The 16129-nt window shown below is 30.9% G+C and overlaps 1 protein-coding gene across 1 annotated transcript; it reads left to right on the top strand.

Annotated features, from left to right (window-relative positions):
• Positions 1-13278: 13278 nt before the first annotated feature.
• Positions 13279-15169, top strand: RpL24 (ribosomal protein L24). The gene is made up of 4 exons (XM_072527773.1): positions 13279-13416; positions 13531-13606; positions 13708-13955; positions 14995-15169. The coding sequence occupies exons 1-4, from the start codon at positions 13412-13414 to the stop codon at positions 15128-15130; spliced, it is 465 nt and encodes a 154-aa protein (XP_072383874.1). The 5' UTR covers positions 13279-13411; the 3' UTR covers positions 15131-15169.
• Positions 15170-16129: the final 960 nt, after the last annotated feature.

Here is a 16129-nt window from a genome sequence, read left to right as displayed (position 1 = left end):
CATCTGTTTCATCTGCTCATAGAGTCTTTGTATGGGACCCGACAGGGAATCTCATATTCAAGTAGGTATGCAGGTACCTATGTGATATTAATGTAAATTTTAAAGCAATGATCAATTCAATTTTAAAAAAGTTTTTATCGTGCATGTTTAAAAGGTTTTTAAATACACCCTGTATAGCACACAAGGGATCCAGTACGAGAATAGGTTTTATGCGATTCGAGAAAGATAAAGAATGAATGGAAAAATTAGTGATGTAGTGGACATATATTGATATAGATCTAACCTAACCCACCGGCAAAAAGCAATTAATAGTCCTTGGAGTCAAACTGCACTTTTTCCACAGGGAAAAGAGTGGCTTAGTAATAAGCGGTAATTGTTTTTTATCTCTCCTGAAAAATATATATATTTGGCGAAAGAGCAGTTCAATTCTAGGCAACTTCATTATCTATTTATTATTTCCGAAAGTAAGTCAAAAAAATCACTCATTTTTAAAGAATTATGATCGAAAATGTGTAAACCCTCATCACTGGATCTCTGTGTCGATACATTATCCAAAATATTGCACCTGAATTTTTGAAATATTCTTGAAAAATATAAAATGATTATTAAATTTTTCTTGCGTCAACTTATATAAGAACTTTTAAAAGTTATTTCACAAATAGCGGGATACAAACATAGAAATGATTCGTGAATGTTTTCCGAAAATGGTCAATAATATAAGACATTACAGTTTCATATATTTATAAATTTACTTATTTAATTTCATAAAAAGCTGTAAAATCTTAATTTTTATAATCACAAAATACCATTCATTACAACCGATAATGTATCTATAGATAAAATCAGTGAATATTAAATTTGTCTAACATTACTGACTTTTTTTAGAATAAATCGTTCATCGCTATTGTAAAGTTCTTTTATTAGTTGATAAACTATTTCTGAAAAATAATGCTTCCATTGTCGTTTTTGTACGTTTCATTCAGTATTTTGGCTAAGTTATCAATATTTCAACAAATTGTGACGAAATTTAAACATTTTTCATATATTAAGTCGAAAAAATATTTTCTAATTAAAAAAGAAACATCTCAAAAGTTTACAAAACACTTACGCATTCTTCAGTTTTTAATTCTAAACAAGCTATTTTTATCACTTTGTAAAACGAATGGATTCAGTGTCCGCAGTCATATAAACCCAAACAAACAACACTTTGTAAAAGTGCCAATAATCACAAATAATGACAATTATGCCATCTTTATAGGCGGTCTACTAAAATAAAACAATAAATATTTTGCCTTTAACATTTAACTACAATTATTTCCAAAAATATTAACTTTAGGTATAGGAAACTAATACCATTTGAAAGAAAATTGATTTCTTTTTTCATTAAAATTATAAATTACAAGGTGATATATTTAAAATTATTAACTTAATGTATGTAGTTTAAAGTTTGAAGAAATGACGTATCATTTATGGATACCTATGCTTTTTTAGGTATCGTCATAAAAGTCTTCTTCTTCTTTTTTTTATGTAGACATTACTGTTTGTTTTTCAATGTCCAGTAAGTTGTTATTCCATCGTTTTCGTGATCTTCCTACTGATTGTCTTTCTATTGGGGAACCGTCTCTTCCCATCTTTACTACTCTATTTGTTGTCATTCGGATTATATGATCGTTCCATTCTACTCTTCTATTTCTTACCCAGTTCTTGATATTCTCCACCTTGCATCTACGTCGTATATCAGTTATTCTAGCTCTGTCCCATAGTGTCTTGCCACCAATTTTTCCAAGTGTTTTGATCTCTGCTGTTTCTAACATCATTTTTGTACTCTGTGTGTCAGGTCGTGTTTCTGCCGCGTATGTCATTATTGGTCTGATGACTGTTTTGTAAAGTCTGCCTTTCATTTCTTTGCAGCCTGCGTCTCTATTTGCTTTATTCACTTGATCTTCCACTTCAGTTTCGAGCTTTCCGTAGCTATATAATGTGATGCCTACATATTTAAACTCCATCACTTGTTCTATTATCTGATCTTCCAGTTCCAATTTACATCTTAGTAAATTTGTTGTTGTATCCATGGATTTTGTCTTTTTTGGGGAAATTAAGATAACAACGGTGATATTAAATTAGTGCAGCATACGTTGTAAATCGTCTTAACTTTGAGAGAGTAGTATTGCATCCTCTGCGTAGCAGATTATTTTAAGTTGTTATTCTTCCATTTGGTATCCTTTTTTAGTTCTTACTTTTTTTATTATTTCATTCATAATCAGGTTGAACAATAGAGGACTCAGGCAATCTCCCTGTCTTATTCCATTGCCAGCTTCAATAGGGTCGCTCAGTTCTTCTTCTACTTTTACTTTTATTGTGTTGTTTTGGTAGATATTTTCGATCGTTTTGATTATTCCGAGAAGTATCTCTCTTGCATATAATAAGTGGATAACGTCTTGTAATTTGACCCGGTCAAATGCCTTCTTAAATCACAAAGTCACAAAAGTCTTTAGCAGAAAATCCGTTGGTTTATAGCCAGTTTCATAAATTTTATTTAAAAGATGAAGGAAATACCTTTAACCTAACCTTTCGAAGAGCTTTATTATTTTACCCGCTATTTCATCCGGCCTCATCGCTTTTCTGGTCTTTGCTAATCTTATTGATCGTTCAATTCCGTCCATAGTTATCTCAGTTCCTTACACTACTTCTTTAATTTCAAGATCGCTGATGCTGAGATGATAAATATTTAGTATTCTCCTATACGCTATACGGTATATAGACATACTCTGACTAAAGCGCTCATGAGAAAAGTGGAAGTTTTTTAGATATTGCTTTACATAGAATCCTGAGATCATCTTACGTAGACAGACTCATGAATGAAGGAGGAACAGAATACAGATTATCATAATGATCGTTAATCTTCTAATGAAGACGGCACCTCAATAAGAAGAAGAAAGCGTACACCTCTGCTTTAACTATGTTAACATCTGTTTTCATATCTTTATTAACTTTAACATGGAATTTGGCATTTTCGTACATATTTTTTAATATGTTTGTATAATCTAGAATATCTATTTTAGTTTGGATTGAATATAGAGTTCTATAGTTCATGGCTTGTATGAAGACCAACTTGTCATCCGAACCCAACGCTTTGTGTAAATCAATAAATGCCTAGTGGAGGGGAACATTGTGTTCGACGGTCTTATAAACGTTAATTTTCAGTAATTGGAAAGAGATGTTTGTTTTTTAATATATTATTCTACAGACCTCTGACCTTATCATGACAAAATAGAGTAGATACTGTTATTGTTATATCATTGTAAACCAGATTTGTTCTCTAGCAAAAACTAATTCAAAATTGGAACACTAAATTATCAGGTCACTCTTATAATGTAAATAAAATGACATTAGGATACGTAAAAAACTCAAAAATATTTGGGGTTTGCTTAGTAAAAAATTTTATAACGCCATACGTTTTCAAGATAAAGAGCGTTGAAGAAAAAAATACACATTTTTTACGATTTTGTCGAAACTACTGGCAACATTGTAATGAAAATTTACATAACAAGTATTAGGTATTTAACATAACTTTTGTAAAGGTAGACTTATTAACTAAGAATTTTACTTAAGAAAATGGTACGGAAAATCGACTACATCACTATTTAGAGCTGCTGTCAATAAAGTCAGGATAGCGAATACGGTAGCCAACATGATATCCAACGATCGATAACGGTCATGAAACTAGAAGAAGTGATATTTTAGTTTTCTTCTTGTGATTTTTTTTATTAATAATTTTATCATTTCTTTATACCAGCATCGATTATTACTTCGTAATTTTCAAATCAAAATATTTCGAGTTGTACCAAGAGTACCTTTTTGGTGTAAAATTGTATGATGTTTAAGTTCACTTAGAATTTTGATTAATAATTCTACTTTTAAAAAATTGAATAATACATGACACGAAGACAAACCTAGCTAGCTACACTAGCGCCCTCTATGAGAGTCAGATATAAAAACAAATTCATGGGATGTATTAGCTTCCAAACCATATTGGTAAAAAATGTCATTAAAATGTTGCCAGTAGTTTCGGAAAAATCGTAAAAACTGTTAAAATTTTTTTCTTCAACGCCCTTTATCTAGAAAACGGATGGCGTTGCAATTATTTTTCAGTTTTTTACGTATCCTAGAGACAATGTTACCTTTTTGAAACACCCTGTATATAAACATTTGAATTGACGCTAACATCTTACGTTAACATTCACTGGTATATAGACAGAACAAAATATAATGTCGCTTATAGAATGATAATTTTGTTTATTTATAAGGTCGGTTTTCTGTATTTATTGTTATTTCTATTATAAGAAAATGACTTTTGGTTTGGTTTGTAGATTTTAATATTGTTATTCACTTCATGACATTCCCTAAAATTAATTCTATATGCCTTAATTTGTTTCATATTGTAAAATATATATTGAATAAAGTTCTTTCTGAGATATTGTTGTGTTTTATTTAAGTAACCACAATAAGATGAAAGCCAAAAGTACAATCAATGTGAGCCTATGGCGCACCCAGGAGGAGTTTTGGAGTTTTTGGCCGGTTTGTTTTATTCTAATGATTTCTCTAGTACTTGCTTCATTATAAATATATCGTCGATGCATGATCTTCCCGACTTAAAAACCTTGTTCTTCCGCTAGTGTTATAATTTTATTCAGTTTATTTGCTATCAATTTGGTTGTTACTTTTAGTGTTGTGCTTAAAAAATTAATTCCTCTGTAATTTTCCGGATAAAATAATTTTCACACAAATTAAAGAAAAAAATACAAACTGAAAATTGAACAATCTGACAACAAAACTAAAACAGTATGGTCAATAATTAATGACATACAGGGTAATTCAACTATGCAAGGGGAAGATCCGGTCTTCAGAGAAGGTAATACAGTGGCAAATAACCAATATTTCTTAAACTGCGCGTTTCTGTTGATGTCAGAATTTTCCACAAACTCTTATTGATCATCTCTAGACCAAGCAAATAGATCTAAGTAAGTTTTTAAGGCCAGTAACTCAGGAAAAATTATGGTTTAAAGAATAAAAAGAGTAATTGGGATGATGAATTTTAACATCAATTATTAAAATATATTTAAATGAGATTGTTGTATCCTATAACACAAATAGTAAATATTTCTTTTAAATTGGGCGGTTTTACAAATAAACTAAAATTTGCAGTGATTGGGGATTGGCACAAGGCAGAGTGACACAGATAAGTATATTATAGTCAGATTACTTAATTATGCTCCTGATGATACGAATCTTCTACTAACAGAAAGTCACTTTGAAATACTGCTAAATGAATCCGTTGATATTGACAGTGAGAGATTGTTATGTAGTAATAACTGGTAATAATAAATGTAGATGGCTCAAATAAACATATATTTCAAAAGAACGTTTTACAAAACATATGCCTTTTACAAACTCTCTAATTAATTACATTATAGAGGTTATATCCTCAATTACATAGTAACTTGACAAATGACAGTACCTATTTTAAACAAAACACATAAATACAAAAATAACAAAACGCAATTCTTCTTATTCTTAAACATGAATATCTTACAGAGATCCTATTTCCTATCTTCCCAATTCAAAAAAGGCTCGAATTCATTCTTTATAAGACCAGTTGATAAATCTGAACTGATCCAAACAATCAGTAGTATCAAAAGCAAATCTTCCGGTAAACTATAGCAATTATAGACCTATTATTGCCTTACTACCGGTCCTATCCAAAATTATTGAGAGACATAAAATCCCGACTTATTTTCTTTCTCTTTGAAAACAACGAGAAAGGAAAAATTTTGCTTTTTGCTGATGATACAAGTATTACCTGGAGGAACTCTAATATTGCAACTCTTCATGCAACTATAATTTCTGATTTACTTAAAATAATAACCTGGTCCGACTTAAATTTACTCTCTTTTAACGTAGACAAGACAGTAGCATTATCCTATAAAAGAACTCTTCAATCTTTGCTTCTTAATAACAGCAAGATCAGTGTCGTTGATTCTGTAAAATTTCTGTGTATTTTTATAAACAGCAACCTAAATGGTCCCTTCATATCGATTTGTTAAGTAAGGCCTCAGCATCCTATGCAATAAGATCTGTTTCGAAAAAAATCAATTTAGCATCTTTCAAAATAACATATTTTTCTTTGTTCGAGTCTTATCTTCGATATGGCCTTCCTTTTTGGGGTTCTAGTGCAGCTGACCAATCTGATGTTATGTTTGAATTACAAAAAAGAGCAATACGGTATCTTTTTGGCCTCAGTCGCAGTAGAAGAACACATTACAGAAGCTACTTTCAAAATCACGGGATTTTAACTCTTCCCTCTTTATATATTTTAGAAACTGTTTGCTTGTTTTTACATGTTTTTCAGCAAGACCTAATCATGACTATTCTACTATAAATTCAACCTTTGATGTGTATTTATCGATCCCGTCCACTGAGTTAGCAAATAAATCTATATTATAATTGGCAAAAAACTTATACAACCATCTTCATTTGCAACTTAAATCTACAACTTCTTTCATTAAGTTCCGTAAATTGACAAAAGCCTATCTATCTGAAAAACCATATTATTTAGTGTAAGAGTTTCTTAACGAATGTCTAAGAAATTACAGGTCGTTTAGGTGCAAGCAACTTTGGGTATCACATGCAGCAACTTATAGTTCGTAAGGTTTTATTATGCACTTTGCAATTAAGTTAAATTTTGCAATGAATTGTATATTTGGTTATCTTTTATTTTGTAATATTCACGATTTATCTAATTTTAGTGAATTTTAAATTGTTATTGTTATTTTTTTTACTTTTTGTAAGTTTTGTCCATAAAATTATACAATTTTCAGTGACCATAAAGCATATTTCTATTCTACTCTATTAATTATTAATAAACAAAAACGAAATGTTGATTTTTATTACGACCAGATCAAATGTAGAATGTTTCAATAATTTTCTGTTAGGTGATAAAAAAATTCAAATCGGTACTAAATCTACATTTTTAGGCATAACGATGTACGTAACGTTGTTATAAGAGAGTCACATACAGCAAATTAATAAAAAGTTAAATTCAGGTCCAAAGGTAGAGACCGACCGAATGTGTTTTTTTTGGCCGAAGCCGAAGCCGATGCCGAAGTTCGGCCTGTAGGATACCTTCGGCCGAAGAGGAAGCCGAAGCCGAAGGTGACTAAAAATATACCTGTTATATTATGTTAATAATTTAAATAATGTGCATTATATTTTTATTTCCTAATCTTCTTCTTCAAGTGCCATCTTCGTTCCGAAGGTTGGCGATCATCAGGGCTATACGTATTTTCGAAACTGCTGACCGAAACAATTCGTTGCTGCTACAGCTATACCATTCCCGTAGATTCTTTAGCCAGGAGTTTCGTCTTCTTCCTATGGACCTTTTTCCTGCTATTTTCCCTTGCATAATTATTCGAAGCAGTTCCTAATACGTGATACCTAATATGTGATAAACAAAAATATGAAATTATGAGATAAAAAAGTCAAACATTTATACATTATTTGGTAATAAAAATAAATAACATTAAAAAACATTAAAGTCGAAACATTCATAGTCGATGGTCGATGTTTTGCCATTTATAGGTATCTAGTCAAAACACCAGTAATCGTGAGTTTTAACAAATACAATAAAATTATTATTATCAGAATTTTACTACGTGAGAAATATTCAAATGATGATCTTTGAGACATCTTGGCCTATTGTTAAAATTTATTCCTACTACTACCTGACCTGAAAGTTTGTAAAACGTTTTAGTTAAGGGTATAAAATAGGGTGTAAATACTATTTAAATTATCAAAGACTCGCCGAAGCATATTGTTCAGAGATTATTTCATTTCTATCGTATAGTATACTGACAGAGCATTTTATTACTCCACCTTCGGCGAAACCTTCGGCTTTGTTTTGGCCGAAGCCGAATTTTAGCCGAAGGTTTAAATATTGGCCGAAGGTAGCCGAAGCCGATGCCGAAGCCGATTAATCGGTCGGTCTCTATCCAAAGGATTGAACCACCGTTATATTAGTATAGTCGGTTCGCTACTCCCAGTCCGAACTGTCTAGCTAGTCCTAGTCATAGCACACTACCACCTAGCATTGAAACTTCCGTGTTAACGAATAAAAGAATGATTGGCGAATCACCTAGTGACCGGGAGCGTAACTATATATACATGGCGCTAAATTCAAAAGTTTAGTAATATTGCCTAGGATTGTGAACTCATTTTAAAGAGAAGGAAAATCGATATAATCCTAAAATAACAAGAAAAATCCTTATCATATACGATAATAAATATTTTTCGTATACTTTTTGGGTTTTCTTGTTATGTTGAGACTATATTTATTTTCCATTACATTAAAATGTCAAAGTGATTAAAAAAATTAAAGAATAAAAAAATATAGAATAAAACCTTTATTTATAAAAATGTTACAAGAAATAATAATACAAGCCAAGTGTAGTATAATTTAGTTTTCTTAATGTTGTGAAAACAACTGGTCAGTATTTAAATAATTGTTTTTTCATTCTGTTATATGTTAAGTTCTATGTGAATAAAAGCCTTATTCTGCAAAAGGCATTTTACTACAATTTTAGTCGCATAAATTTACAATTTAGGGCTCTTAACAGCACTCACCCATTTATTAAACATATCCATATAATTTCGTGGACTTGCAAAACGGTAATGCTTGCTATTCCCAGTCCGAACTGTCTAGTGAATTTAGTAATTATTTTTTTGCGAAGTTAGTTACTTTTTGACAGACTAAAAGAGGCTGGAAATTACTATACAACCAAGCACACCTACTCCTAGCCAATATTAATAGTAAACAAACTAAATAGTAAATAAAATAGAACTTTGCGAATTACCGACAATCAATATTTATTTATCTGCACCATATAATAAATAGTTATGTCTATCGTCTAAATATCGTCTATATATCATCTAAAATTGTACCTTTTTGCACTACTTATATAAAAAATTTTAAATTATAAAATAAATTATAAAAATAAAACAAATACAAATATGGCGCCGTATTTGTCTAAACCATGTCTAAACTCAACTTTGAATTGACCAGAGCACACTCCTCCGCGCAGGAACGAGACTAGCAGCGCCACCAAACGAATGGGAGCGAAATCCGAACGTGATTTGACCTTGGCTATCCCTGTTACCAATCTAGGTGTAATTTAATCTATGTGTCTATAGAGCGTTTCACGTTAACAAAATAACATTAGGCTTATGGAGATCGGTGTTGCGTGTTGCCAAAACTCTCAGGCATGCGGTTTACTAGATTGTCGATATATTTTTCGAATTTCCATTTTCAATTAACATTTAACTGTTAGAATAACAACTGAAGAACCACAAAGCACAAAGCCTTATTATCATTATGTAATCTCAGAGAACGACATAAAATCGCTGACATACGCACACCGTATTATTTTAAGTTGCAATTAGTAATTAGATATATGCATTCCAAGCGGTCCGTTTATTTGCTTTTAAATCTTTAATAGCCGGCAAAGTGCATGATTTAACTAAGCAATATTTTCTACTGATTTCTATGATTCATGGTATATGATATTCTTACCGAAAAACAAATAAACTGTCGTTACTATAATTAAAATAAGATAAAATAAAATTACCATCTCGAATGGGCACTTTTGGTCAATTACGTTAAAAGACATTAGTTTAATTCATGTCTGTGAAAACGAAAATACAAATTATAAAACCCTGGATCGTGCTTGTGTTCATCGTGGCATCGCTGCGCTTCAATCGTCCATAAGAAATACATGGCCCTATCTCCGCAATGTTATTTTCTTAACGTGGAACGCTGTATAGTGAGTTTAGTATTTTTTTTTTTTTTTCGAAGTTAGTTACTTTTTGACAGACTAAAAGTGGCTGGAAATTACTATACAACCAAGCACACGTAGTCATAGCCAATATTAGTAGTAAACAAACTAAATAGTAAATAAAATAGAACTTTACGAATTACCAACAATCAATATGTATTTATCTGCAGCATATAATAAATAGTTATGTTAAATTAAAACAACTGAAATATATTTTTTAAATATATACTACCCAAAATTTTATGAGTTTAGTATACACTCCCACTATTTATACTAATTCTTCTTTTTTTAATGATAATCTGTAATAAAAAGTTTATTTAAGCTGTTAATACTGTGAGCTAGGACCTGTGTTGTAGGATTGTGTTGTAGGTTTCCAGCTATGAATCTGTCAAAATATGCCCCAGCTAAGCGAATGGACCTTATCAACGTTTAGGAAGAGAGATGTAAAAAATTGATCAAACTAGAACTAGAGAAATTAACTGACAAGCGTACCTCCCACACCAAAGTCTTTACTAAAATAATGGAAAAAAATTACAGAACAAACTGAAAAAATCTTAACATAGACTTGGGAAAGCAAGGAGTAAGTACCCAAAATCTGATTTTTTAAACAGAGGCACACGTGAGGAAACATACACAGAATGAATGCCGAAACACTGGAAAAAATATATACGAAACCAGTGCAAACAGGAAAAAAAGGAGGTAGACAGACCGCTATTAAGATAGGAGGAGGAAGTTATACAGGAGATAGAAAAACGAGGAATAGAATGGAACAAGATCACCGACATTTGGCATAAGATATGGAAAAAAAATCACAGAACAACACTAATAATACGAAAACACTCAATGAAAATCTCTAATATTGTAATCAATTACGAAATGACAATTAAACTAATCCTAAATCTAACTGTAATTTGTGTCTATTTTAGTACCCTAATGTAATTATTTAATAATTATAATAAACAAATGTAATTTAGTCATTAACTGTTACTCCTAGGCCAATAATTGATTATTTGCTCATTTGTGATATAATTTGTAGGTGATTAACTCAAAACTCACCAACTGCGTACTACAAACAGTGTTCCCAAACCTACCGATAAATCGGTAGATCTACCGATTTCGACGTATTTCTACCGATCTACCGACACAGGCTTAAATTTTACCGATTTTTATATTCAGATAGAAATTTTTACTTATTCTTAAATTTGAGAAGAAATATGTAAGAGACAAAACAATTTTTCTTCCGATACGTGTAATTTGCATTGAGTATTTTTGTGTATTCACGAAAACGTGTGAAAACATTCAAAAATTTATTCTTAAATGATACCTAAGCGCCACTAAGCGGTACTTTACAAAGTACACGATGTCATAAAAGCTAATAATGCAATAAATGAATCCAAATCCATTGTGATCCCGACCGCTTGGTTCTGGGAATTTGTCAAGTTAGGAACGGAACAACGCATAGTTAATCTAAGCTTCCGAGTGCACCTCACATAAAAACTCGGTAGTTTGTTTGTTGAATAATATTTCCTTGTAAAAAGGTTTTATACTTGAGTTTTCGTTTCTCGGATAAGTATTCGATTCCTAGTCACAGACTCATTTAAAGATTTAAATTTCAGTCAGTTGAGGTTTGTGAAGTCGTAACTCGTAACGTCGTGTTATTGCATGGACGTATAAATAAAGATATATTTTATACGTCCATGTGTTATTGTATTAGTAGCGTAATTTTTTATTGTACGCGTAACAATAATTTAATAGTTATGTCGTCAAGTTCTGAAAGTGATTCAAACCTAGGTGAAACAAGTAGCAGGTGTCTATTTCAATATTTCATTTAGTTTGAGATTATATTATATGGTTTAAAATAAACATGACAAATAAAGTTTTTTAAGTCCTCTTTTTTTTTCTCTCGTCTACTTAGTAGAATCCAGACCTTAATATTTATGTAGTATATGTACCCAATATAAATGTGACAACTTCATATTTCCCACTTCGTTACTGTTGGATGTTACTGCCAGCCAAGTGCCAACGTGCCAGCAGTGCCAACCTTCTCGTTTTAAGTTTAGTATCTCGGTTCTCATTTTTTTATTTTATTAGATTTAGATGAATAAACATATTTTATTTTTTCTTAAATAAACGAATTGCAAAACATTATGAAATTTAAACAAAATAGTATATTTTGAAAAATCTACCGATTTTACACCACAATCTACCGATTTTTTTAACAAATTCTACCGATTTTATTTTTTTAAGTTTGGGAACACTGACTACAAACAACTACTTATTGTACATATTAGCAACTACACAACTACAGTAAATTTAGTAATTTTTTATTTCTTTTCTTACAGTAACAACTTTCCTCATAGTCATAACCTTTTTATTTTGCATTGCAAGTGGAGTAATTTCCTAATTTCAAACGATTTTTGTGGGGCGCCAACAAGTGACAGCCCCTTACAAGAGAAAATGAATTTAAAATTCGTATAAAAAAGCTCGTGTCAATACCAATTTTTGCAGTATTTTCCCATTATAAGGCACGTATCAGTGTGCATCTTGACACTTGCGTCATCTATGAAGTGAAATGCGAAGCAATAGTTTAGAATAATTTCCTACAATTGTAGGACAAAAATATAATAATGCCTATGGATAATTTTTCTATTAGTTTTATTTTAAACAATGTTCTTTCAAATTCAATTTTTTATGCAAAGGAAAATTAACACATAAAATTATTTTTTTTTAACACAACATAAATAAAAAATATTCAAAAATTGTAGCAAATGTCGAAAAAAAAAACAGAAAGCTACATTAATATTTATATATTTTATCAGATCAATAAGAACACAAAGGAAAATGAACACTAAAAAAAAACAGAAAACGACAGCCATAGTTGAAATCAAAGACAACAGGTGTCACGTCAAAAAATAGATAGGTATTGGATTAATTTTTAGAACATTTATATTTATATTATAAATGAATATTAACTTATGATTTTGAATTAAGTATTACTTGCTATAAAATTATTACATGCATAAGTAGCATGGATTTTCCCAATTATAGCAAGCCAACACTTTTTGTATTTCAATTTAAGCTCGATAGGGTCATAAAATAGATTATAAAATATTTAGGGACAATAAAAAGAGAAAGACTTTGGAAAGAGAACAATGACTAAGCAAAAAGGATAAGGATAAGACAAAGGTAAGGCAGTTGTGCAGTGAGTTTTACGTTTCTATTTTTTTGGTTTTCCAAATCCATCACGCGAATAATTTGATATGGCCTTGTTATATTTAAAATATTTGTATCTGTTCATCTAAACCAGTGCGAACTATTTTAATTTAGACAAATTTATGATAATAGACAAGACAAAATTAATAATTCCAATTGTACTGAGTGTCTTTGCGACATCTGTAGGAATCTATGAAAACTACAAATAGTAATCTCTAAAAAATGTGATTGTAGGACGTCCTGTCAAATGAAAATCAAATATCAACCTCTTTAGTTGTCATCTGTCATTTAAGTAATAGTTTCATTCCAAAATGAAGTAAGTTTTCTGCGAATATTTATTTCATCTTAGCATATATAGTTAAATCTCATATTAGAAATGGTTTCGTGGCTTTGGATGAAAATAAATTACTAAATATTTCTTTCTTTCTAGGATCGGACTTTGTGCTTACAGCGGGTACAAAATTTACCCCGGACATGGCAAAACAATGGTTAAAGTTGATGGAAAGGTAAGTTTCAAATACTTAAATACCAATATACTTAATCACATTAGATGTTTCAGTTATATTACTTAATATAGTTCAAAAAAATAAACATAACCTCTTTGTAGAACTTCACTTTCCTTAACTCAAAATGTGAAAGGGCACACTTGATGAAAAGGAACCCCCGTAAAGTAACATGGACCGTCTTGTACAGACGTAAACACAAGAAAGGTCAGGAGGAGGAAGCCACCAAAAAACGTACCAGAAGGACACAGAAATTCCAAAGGGCTATTGTAGGAGCTTCTTTAAATGACATCATGGCCAAGAGAAATCAAAGGCCAGAAGTAAGAAAGGCACAGAGGGAACAAGCCATTCGGTAAGTAGAAATTTTAATAATAAATCATTTTTCATGGATGTCCTGAGTACAGGTTTCTGTTACTGTTTTTAGATTTATTTTTCAGTTGCCTTTCAAATGAAGTTCTATTTAAATGGTTTCTTTGTTCACTTTTCTGATTACTTCATGTTTAGGATTATATTTTTTGTTGAAAGAGCTTTTTAATGTGAATTGTGCAATGTACATTGTATGAAAGTAACTAATGAAATAAATGGAAAATATTTAATAAATCTAAAATAAATCACTTATACTGCTGAATGCATATTAATTGTGTGTTTAACTGTGTTGTCTATAATGCATATATCTGCCATACAATGTGATGCTTAAATCACAGTCTGTGTACAGTCTGCCCAGTTCTTCTTTTAATGGTGCTACAACCCTTTGTGGGTCTTGGCCTGCTTAACAATGTTCTTCCATTCTGCCCTGTCAGATAATTCCTTTGCCACTACCTGATGTCCATGGTTTTAAGATCTTTCTCTGTATCGTCTATCCACCTTTTACGGAGCCTTCCTCCTGTCCTATTTCCTTGGGGTTTCCTTCTCTGGATTACTTTTACAGCTCATTTATCTAAGTGGCAAAGCCAGTTTAGTCTTTGTGACTTTACAAATCTAATGATACTTGAGCTGTGCATTAATTCATCCAGCTCATAGTTCATTTTTATTCCCACAGTCTGCCCAGTTAATTGTCCATATTTACTTTATTTTTGAGCTGAACAATATTGTTTTAAAATTTTATAGTTGGTTCAAAGTTAAGACATTTCCTACATGGTGTATATTTTCTGTCTTAAAATTTTATGTAAAGAAATAAAGTTTATGTAAAGTGTTCTTTATCATGAAATTTAATACTTAGTTTCTTTTGTCCTTGTTTGTTCTATTTCTCTCTTGATTTAGTCTGTTGATTCTTATGATACTTTCTATTTTGTTTATAACCAACTACTTACTTCCTACGAATTTCAAATTTACTTAATAAAGTAATGTTTATTTTGTATATTACAATTTTTAAATATTTTTCTGTTTTGCAGTGCTGCTAAAGAACAGAAAAAGAGCACAAAGACCGCCAAGAAGGCTACAGCCCCTGCTAAGGCCAAACCAGCTCCTAAACAAAAAGTAAGCAAGAATTTACCCAAAGCTGCACCTAGAGTAGGAGGAAAACGTTAATATTATGTAAACGTTATTTAATAAAATAAGTTTTTTCCATCTAAATGTTTTTCTTTGGTTATTTAATGTTTTTACTAGTATTGATAGTAGTTTAATGATATAAATAAACATGAACTTATGTGTGAGTCTGATGTGAATAGTTTCTTTTGGTTTTTTTATCTCCCATTTGTTTCAATCATATTGTTATCTTTTAGTTTGTATTGCTGTTTAAAACCTACATACATAAATTTTCATTTGTGTTCAAGAAAAAGGAAATTCTTATATTTTATATTCATTTTCCAGATTTCCTTTATTTTCTTCTGTTGATTCTATAATTCTTTGAGATAATTTTTTACATACAGAAACTAATACACTACTATGTACATACAAATAGATGTAGTAATATTTAAAAATGGCATCATCATTCTGGCATTACAACCCTACGTGGGTCCTAGCCTCCTTAAAAATTTCTCTCCAGTTGTCCCTATCCATTGCCTTCGTCTAGCAAACACATAATTCTCATGTCTTCATCAATGTTATCAAAGAACCTTGTTCTGCGTCTTCTCTGACCAATGGTTCTATGGGAGTGTTTTTCTAGCTGAGTCATTTTGTTCTATCCACATTATATGCCCTATTCACCTCAGATGTTCTTCTCAGACATCTTAATATGTTTTATGATATCTGATTCCTGGTATATTCTATGAAGTTTGAAGTTGTATTGTCTTTTCCACACTTCATAAATTCACCTTAGTACTTTTCTTTCGAAACATCCTAACATGTTTTCATTACTTTTTGTTATAGTCCAGGTCTCTGAACCATATGTTAGAACTGAGTATATTATTATTTTGCAGTAGAGTTTTACTTTTGTATTTCTCTATACAATTGAGGCTTAAGGAAGAAGATTGAGCTCAAAATAACATCTGTTGACCATGCAAATTTTCAGTATGTGAGCACTCCCACTTATACAAATCTTCATTTTCTAAACAAATTATTTCAAAATGTAGGAATTTTAAAAAATAT

Source organism: Diabrotica undecimpunctata, chromosome 1, assembly GCF_040954645.1.
Source record: "Diabrotica undecimpunctata isolate CICGRU chromosome 1, icDiaUnde3, whole genome shotgun sequence".
Lineage (NCBI taxonomy): Eukaryota > Metazoa > Arthropoda > Insecta > Coleoptera > Chrysomelidae > Diabrotica > Diabrotica undecimpunctata.
The sequence above is the reverse complement of the archived record's forward strand: the minus strand, read 5'-3'. Positions and strand labels throughout refer to the sequence as shown.

Coding starts and splice junctions, on each gene's coding strand:
- RpL24 (XM_072527773.1), top strand. Junction 13,607..13,707: donor TGGTTAAAGTTGATGGAAAG/GTAAGTTTCAAA, acceptor ACCTCTTTGTAG/AACTTCACTTTCCTTAACTC. Junction 13,956..14,994: donor CAGAGGGAACAAGCCATTCG/GTAAGTAGAAAT, acceptor TCTGTTTTGCAG/TGCTGCTAAAGAACAGAAAA.